The sequence below is a fragment of the Haplochromis burtoni genome, unplaced genomic scaffold, assembly GCF_018398535.1.
Source record: "Haplochromis burtoni strain Fernald_Lab_line unplaced genomic scaffold, NCSU_Asbu1 Contig_445, whole genome shotgun sequence".
NCBI classification, from domain to species: Eukaryota; Metazoa; Chordata; class Actinopteri; order Cichliformes; family Cichlidae; genus Haplochromis; species Haplochromis burtoni.
Genome location: NW_024582806.1, coordinates 173,321 through 181,108, shown reverse-complemented (window position 1 = coordinate 181,108; position 7,788 = coordinate 173,321). Strand labels below are relative to the sequence as shown.

At 42.6% G+C, this 7,788-nt stretch overlaps 2 protein-coding genes across 3 annotated transcripts; both read left to right on the top strand.

Annotated features, from left to right (window-relative positions):
- LOC102292952 lies at positions 1–4,998 on the top strand. Its single transcript, XM_005945259.3, has 17 exons — positions 1–178; positions 267–322; positions 400–486; positions 621–748; positions 835–972; positions 1,643–1,708; positions 1,780–1,950; positions 2,022–2,118; positions 2,198–2,406; positions 2,941–3,300; positions 3,458–3,578; positions 3,650–3,855; positions 3,947–4,064; positions 4,139–4,311; positions 4,387–4,478; positions 4,564–4,682; positions 4,755–4,998. Exons 1-17 carry the CDS (start codon positions 162–164, stop codon positions 4,895–4,897), a joined length of 2,301 nt encoding a protein of 766 aa, XP_005945321.1. The 5' UTR covers positions 1–161; the 3' UTR covers positions 4,898–4,998.
- An 806-nt stretch (positions 4,999–5,804) lies between these two features.
- On the top strand, positions 5,805–7,739 carry LOC102292022. Of its 2 annotated transcripts, XM_005945256.3 has the most exons (4): positions 5,805–5,918; positions 6,000–6,117; positions 6,202–6,290; positions 7,058–7,739. In XM_005945256.3, the coding sequence occupies exons 1-4, from the start codon at positions 5,895–5,897 to the stop codon at positions 7,709–7,711; spliced, it is 885 nt and encodes a 294-aa protein (XP_005945318.1). In that variant the 5' UTR covers positions 5,805–5,894; the 3' UTR covers positions 7,712–7,739. The 2 variants fall into 2 exon arrangements, with proteins under 2 accessions (XP_005945318.1, XP_042069410.1); XM_042213476.1 differs by having other exon boundaries at positions 6,000–6,290.
- The last annotated feature ends 49 nt before the right edge of the window (positions 7,740–7,788 follow it).

The window sequence follows — 7,788 nt, the reverse complement described above, 5'->3', positions numbered from 1 at the left end:
TGAACTTTTAATTTCAGGGGTCAAACGCAACAGAGCTCACACAGACTACTGCTGCTGTGGTTTGGATTGCCCAAACACGTGATTCATTTGAGCTTGTGTTGGTTAGAAGTGTAGTTTGCTAGCTCTCAGGCTGGCTTTAGACCCTGCCAACATCAGTGGGTATGGCATTTAAGTTTAGGTAAGCTGCCTTATTGGGAAATCATCAAGTTTATTTATGAAGTTAATTTCCAGTTAGGTTTTCTGTCACATGTCCCTTTGTGTTGCAGTGTGGCCTTTCTCCTCTCCGTGTGCTCAGCTGCAATTTGTGATCTCATCACGGATGGTAACATGCATGTGATTAGGGAGTGTGATTTTAAAAATACTGGTAATCTGTACTTAAAACTTGCTTTGTTCATGCAGGAGTTCATATGGAGTGTCGTGAGCGTTATTTCATGATAGGTGTTGATCTCTCCTTCACTGGAAAGGAACTTCGCTTTGAGGCTGTGGGTAAGTTCCCCTTAAAAGCTTCCCTTCTGCATTGGAGCATTTTTTTTATTTTTTTTATTTTAAAAAGCTTCTTTCGTCTGGTAATTCTGGCCACTACGGAGCTGCATGACTGAGGTTGTCTTCTTTTTGTAAAGATGGAACAGGAGTGCATGCCATCACTGAACAGTATGCTGCAAAGTGTGGCTATACTGTGAGTGCTCTCCCTCTCCTGGGCCACGTGGAGCTCAGAGCTTCTTATTTCAGCTGCCACACAGACAACAAAGTATGTGCAAGCAGTCAAATAAGCAGAAATGTGCTGCTGCGTACAGAGAGAAGGCTTTGATAAATTTTCTCTTCTGTGTATTTCAGGATGATATGTTCTCCTTTAATTTTAACTTGATCGCTACACATAAGGGAAAGAAGGCCAGCTATGCACTGAACAAGACCTGCACTTTATCTCTCCAATGGTCTCACAGAGAGGTTACCTGTGAGATGAACTACATGGAGGTAAATTTGGATTTTTTTTTTTAAATGTAGTCAGTAATTTTTTTGAGGCTTTTTTTTTTTTTAGAGGAAAAATGAATACTAAACTGATAAATATACATGAATCTATATTTGCATTTCCTCCAAAAAACATGTTATTATAATTAATCAATTAAAAATACACAGCAGCAGGTTCATTTTTTCCCCCCCCTCTGAGAATGGGTTGCAGTCACTAAAGCCATGCACATGAAGCACAATGCCACCCACACCGTAATAAAATGTCACAATCTTCCTCACCTTCTGAACTGAAGTCAGAACTTTTAAAATAAAGTGCTTCACTGACTCATTGACTTGTATCAGGCTAGTTTAGTTTTGCAGTCTGTGTGAGTAAAGGTGGCTGCTTCTCACTTGGCATTGATAGCTGAGGTATGCAGTGGACTGATGGCATTCCACAGAAAGTGGCAAACTGGATGTGTGGATCTGCATCCCGGCTGGCAGTGGCCTTTATGGATTACATGTAATGTTTTTGATCTCTTGGCTGACTAAAACATGTCTGTTCTATAGCAGCCACCGTAGCTAGGATTATACACTTGAAGAGGGTAAGAAAACAGAACGTGGTTGACTGCAGTCTGCACTCTACTCATAATCTAGTGGTGAAAATCTTACACCCTGTAATTTGGTGAATTCTGTGCAGGTGTCTGTGAGGAGTGATGTTACCTGTCCGATTGTCCCAATCGGACACAAGAATGCAGTCAGAGCTGTAAGTCTTACACTCGGGTAAATCTCTCACTAAGGAAGCAAACTGTCTTAAGACTTGTACATTTCCTCCAGGTACGCAGCACCGCTTCTTCAGACTGGCAGGTGACTTTTCAAAGACCGGAGGAGCAGATGCCGTCCATGAATGTGTCACAAGCACGGAAGCGGGGCTATACGTTTGACTCGAGGGATGGAAGACTTCTGTTTCGAACGCCCTATGGACAACCCGACTCACTGAGCACTGAGGTAAACCACAGATTCAGAATCTGCATTTGAACCATTGACGCAAAGCAAGGCTTACATGCGTTTCTCTGCAGGTGGAGGATGTTCCAGTGGAGGCAGTGTATGCAACTGTGTTCTCCAGACAAAACTGGGTTGTCCTTATGGTCGACCTCTTGGCTGCTTGCTCCATGTGTCAGTATCTGCCTTTATGTCATTTTAGTGACTTTCTGCTTAGGATCAGGTGGACTTGCAATGTTGTTCCTCTTAACAGATGAAGGTTACTTTGATGACGGGGGCTATATGATGTGGAAGACTCCAGAGGCGCTGTACCCAAGTGTCGGTGGCACACAGATCAGGATTGGACTGAACGGGGATGCCATGGAGCAGCTAATTGCAGAGAAGAGGGGTTACATTGTTGAGAAGCACAAAGGCACAGTCCAAATCGGCATCCCTTATAATGCTGAAGGAGGACACAGGAAGGTCAGAGGATGGCTATTTAAGCTGAGGATCATACAAATTTTGCAGTGCATGCTAAGTGTAGCTTTTGGATTGCTCTGAGGCTGCTTGTTAAAATGTTCAATTGGATGATGCACAGGGATGGCTCGTTTAAGCATTTAATAACTTGAATAATTCTCCAAACTGGGGAAAAACTGGAGAGCTCGGCACAACTCCATTTGTTGTAACTGTGTGCATTCTGTAGTCTTGCCTTTTGAAAGACGGGAAGTAGGCCAGCGGCGACTCCCGCTTTAGAAAGCAGATTGCAAACAGGCGATATTCCTGAATAATGTTCAGTTTAATCACTGATGAGCGGATTCATTGCAACATTTCAGAGTGACTGCAATCCAAGCCAGAACAGAGATTGTTATCCTATTTTTACTCTAGAGATGTTGGTCTTTGTGGTCATGTGACTAATTTATCTTGTATTACATCCTCTGTGAAACATATTTCAGTCAGACTAGCAGTTTATCTAATGGTAAAGATTGAAGTCATGCAAACTGCATGTTTGTCTTTCAGAGCTTTGTTATTGGGAGCCTCTATGAGTTTTATGCCTTCGACCTCTCCGTGGAGCAGATCTCAGTAGATCGTGACTATGTCGATACCATGCTCCAGTTTCGCAGGACTCTGGTCACTCCCCTGTTGCCCTGCACGATTTTCACTCGTAATCAAACAGTCCTTGAAGAACAGATGTTCACCATCTATCTCGGCGATGTTCCTGAAGATGTCATGTTAGTTTCTATCCAGTTGAATGAACGAGACTTTACGTTGCCATTTACAAATACGAGCACCTACAAAGTCACTGAAGTTCTTCACCCCAACGGCACCCATGGCTACACACTGAAGGTGCTGTTCCACGACCCTGTTGTCAAACAGAAGGTAACCCTGCCACCACCACGCCCTTGTGAAAACGATGACTCTTTGATTTTGTTTTGATATAAACACTTGTTGCCTATGTTTGAAATAAATATTATTAACATTCACAACATGATGGCTTAAATCCTGCTCATCTTAGTGAATTTGATTTCTTTCTTAGTTCTTTATAGAAGATGCAGTTCTTCAGTTTATGCTGGATATTAACTACACGCTGGCTGTGCTACCTGGAAACGACTCTTATTACCACTTGGCATCCATTGTGGCACTGTTCACAGATGTCTGTAAGTTATTTGATAATTTACTCAATATTGGCAAAAGCTTTAAGAATGGTTAACAAGCTTGTATCCGACAGCACCTCCAGCCTTTGACGCGGTCTGCTCTGAGTCCGGGATACGCTTCAAGCTGAACAGTCAGCCTTTTGACTACTTGTGGGAGTTAACCATCGGGTTAGACGTGCTAACCTCAGACCTGGCAGACCAGCGTGGCTACATCTTCAGTAATGACAGCCAGAGTCTGCAGCTTGATGTGCCACTTGCCACTCATGGGTATAAATACCAGGTAGACGAGGGAAATGCTGTTGGCATGATCAGTTTGTTCTTAATAGGCTTGAATTGTGTTTAAATGTAGAAGTGCTGCATGTGTTTGGCAGGACGTCACTTTGAAGGGATTCTCAGGAACTTTTGAGATCCTTGTGAGAGTTCGTGAAACATCAGAAGTCCAGACGTCCACAGTTAAAACCTGCCTGTTCAATCCCAAAGAATTCATCAGTAAGTGCATCCAAGCTTTATTATCGCAGATGGTCTCAGTTACCCATCATGCTAAAATGCATCTGTTTATGCAGTGTGTTCGACTGATGGGATGATGACTGTGGTGGCAAACCTGCCTCCGGTAGTCTCAGGTGGAGGGAGAACATTAAGAATGAGCCTCATGGACAACTCTTGTGGGCCTAAAGATATGAATGGCACCAGGGCCCTCTTTTCTTTTCCAGTCAACAGCTGTGGATTCATATTTGAGGTAAAAGCTGAGTTTACTGATTTGTGGCATCCCCTCCCTGTGCTGCTTTGCCCTCACTTTGTACTTTTTCTTCAGCTTGGAAAGGATTACGTGACTTATCAAAATGAGATCTTCTACAACAAGAATGACCAGAATATGGACTTGGTTTCTAGTGATGCCACTGAGAGGTATGAATCTCAAAACTTTCCTGTTCATTTTTCTTTCCCCCACCTGCATCGATCCATGACATTGAAGGCTGTCCTTGTCTCCCAGGGTGATCGTGCAGTGTACATATCCTCTATCTAGTCTCCATCAACTCTTTACAATGTACAGATTTGTGTCTGACACAGTTGGAGTTGGTAAAATCATCCGCACAGTGCAGCCCACAGCAGGTACAGTAACTTATTCACCTGCTGGAAATTGTGCTTGTTTTCAAAATCTAATTTATTTTTATCCGTTTCTAGGATTGCAACGTCCCACCAGAAAGCCCACTGCTGCACTTCAAAGCACCCCAAGACGCATAAAACCTGTTGTGTTTGTACCTGGTGTTCGTCCATCTGCTCGATACTTTCGAGTTTCTAGGGTTCACAATCTTGCAGGTGGCTAACTGATAAAGATCACTTTTTGGTGATCCCCTTTCAGGAGCTTAAAAAGTCACAAAGTTGTATTTTAAATGGGACAACTGCATTAAAGCTGACTTTGAAATTATTTGTCTCGTAGAGCTTTACTACTGTGTACTTTGCATCATTTGATTGTTTCTGACACAGGATGTAAGTGTCGAGATTTCATTGTAAGGAACTCATGGTCATAAAAAGGGGTAGAAATGAATAATTATGGCTCTCCAACATTTAATTTTCATATATAGATATAGATATATAGATATATATATATATAGATATAGATATAGATATAGATATAGATATAGATATAGATATATATCTATATAGATATATATCTATATAGATATATATCTATATAGATATATATCTATATAGATATATAGATATATATATATCTATCTATCTATATCTATCTATATATATATATCTATATATATCTATCTTTACTTTCTTTAGCCCAGATAATTAAACATTTCAGTTACATAAAACATGTGAATTTTGATTTATGCACTGTATAGCCTGCATAATAAAGAAGTATGTAGCCCAATAAGTATAAAATCCAGGAAGCTACACAACATGGGGTGGTCCATTTGTGAACCTAATAAAGCGACTCATGCGTTTATATTGCAAAAAACCCGACTTTTTTTTTTTTTTTTTTTTTTTGAACTCTAAACTATCTAAGAGGACGTCGGCCTGATTAATTGCTGCAAGTCATGCACTGCATGGTTTCTTATACCATTTGATTAAAAATGTGAATTTAATCACTTTATTAGAGACATTGACTTTGTTTGTCCTCCGGATCCTTATTTTAATTTCTACAAATATGAATAAGAGCATGAGCGGAAATACACATGCAGTCACACTGCGTTTCATACGTCAGTCAGCAGGTGTCGCTACCCCGACTTCTTTTAACGCCGCATAAACAAGTTAAGTTTGAGTAGTTAGATGCTACCCTTACCTCTCGAGCAACACAGCTGAACCACCATGAACAGCGAGGAGCATGTATCGGTGAGTGTTCTGTGACATCACTCTTTAGCTCACTTGGACTGCGGGTCAGCGGTGGTGATTTCATCGTCCGTCCTCCATCAGACACCCAGGAAGACGGTCCTGCCCCCTCTGTCCAACAGGACCCTGTACCACCCCTCCTTCCTTCCGCTGTACAGGGCCGCAGGCCTCCCACGCCACAGTCAAGAAAACGCTCAAACAGGTGAGTCACTTTTACCTAAACCGGCTCAAGGGGAGCTTCATCCAGCTGCTCAACCTCTGAGAGGACTCCCTGATTTCTCCCCAGCTCACCCCACCACGCCTGCAGAGTTCTTCTACACTGACCCCACCATGTGCTGTGGCAGGAGGATCCCTAATAGACTCAGTGGGTTAAAGGTGAGTGAGAGACCATTTCATAATTGCACCAACAAAACACACTGTTGTGGAGGAGCTCCATTTTTCATACTCATTCATTTTCTAAGGATTAGTTCTTGCATGCCCAAATAAAGACTTGTATGGCTTTCCAGGGGCCAGAGTCCCAACAATACCACAGCTTAAGTATAGCTAAATGCTCTGTCAGAGTCTGTCATCAAGACTTCACTCTCAGATACCTTTAAAAAATATTGTTGGTCTTTTGTAAACATTTTGCCTCCACCTCGGTTTACCCATCGTCCTCTACTCAATGCATCCACAAGTACCATCCTGTGGAAATTAACTTATCATATAAATCAGATTTCGTAATCGCTGTGTGGTTACAGGAAAGAGTCCAGTGTGTCAGCGTTTTAATAGCAGAGTGTTCATTTAGGCCACATAGAAAAATGCACACATCAAACGCTTCATGATAATTGTGTTTTCTTTTAGTTGCTCTTTGAGTCGTTCAGTCAGTTTGTGCTGGTGTATTGTGATGCGACTGCATGACAGGCTTATCCGTTTCAGAGCCTACACCATGTTTTACAAATGGCTGTAGACACTTAATGTCGTACCTCTCTCCTCGCATTATTAACAATTTGAACTGAAAGTTTCACATTGGATTCATCCCTCCATCAGTGCAGTTCTTCTGTTATCACTACTTGATTCAGTGAAAGGTGCAAAAGAAATGAGAACAAATGTGTTGTTTTTGGAGCGACACACAGCTGTTCTTTCTTTCATCTCATTTCTCTCAGGTATTTGATTGCTTGCAGCTCAACACGCCACGACCCATCATGTCCGCCTGCCTGGCCCCACCAAACCGCCCAGACCCATTTAGATCAGGACCACACCCCACTAGAGATCTGGGTAGCCCCACTTGGAGAACACAAACCATTCACCCTCAGGTGCAGCCAAGGCAGGTTGTCCTCCAGCTTACACAGGAAGAGGACCAGGCCGTTACTAACCTGCTGAAACTGCACTACCAAATGGACCATGACTCAAACGTCAGTCATCCTTGTGCTAAGGATGGTGAGGAGGGGTACAAACCTGCTCGTGGTGCACTGATAGAGGGAACGGTTTGGTCAGATGCAGAGCTTGAAGTCGCCGACACTCTCTCGAGTCAATTAAAAATAAATTATGTTGACTTGTTGAAGGCCCAAACCCGAAATGAAACAGCAAACACTCCTCCCGGTCCTCTGCTATGCCCAAGCCCTCAAACACACCAGGAAGCTGAAGCTCCACTTGCATTAGGAAGTAGCGCCGTTCCCCTGAAGACATCCCCAGTGATCAAGAGCAAAGTGAGTGTCTTTGAAGGGTTTATGGAAGCAAAGGAACAGAGGCTCTCAGATTTGGAGGGCGATGCCGTGGACGTGCTCCTGAGCCTTATGGATGTTAATATCACACAGTGACTGTGCTCAATATTTCTGTTCTCGGCTCTTGTGTTTGAGCATTGTATTTGCACTTTACCCAGTTTTGGATTTTGCAC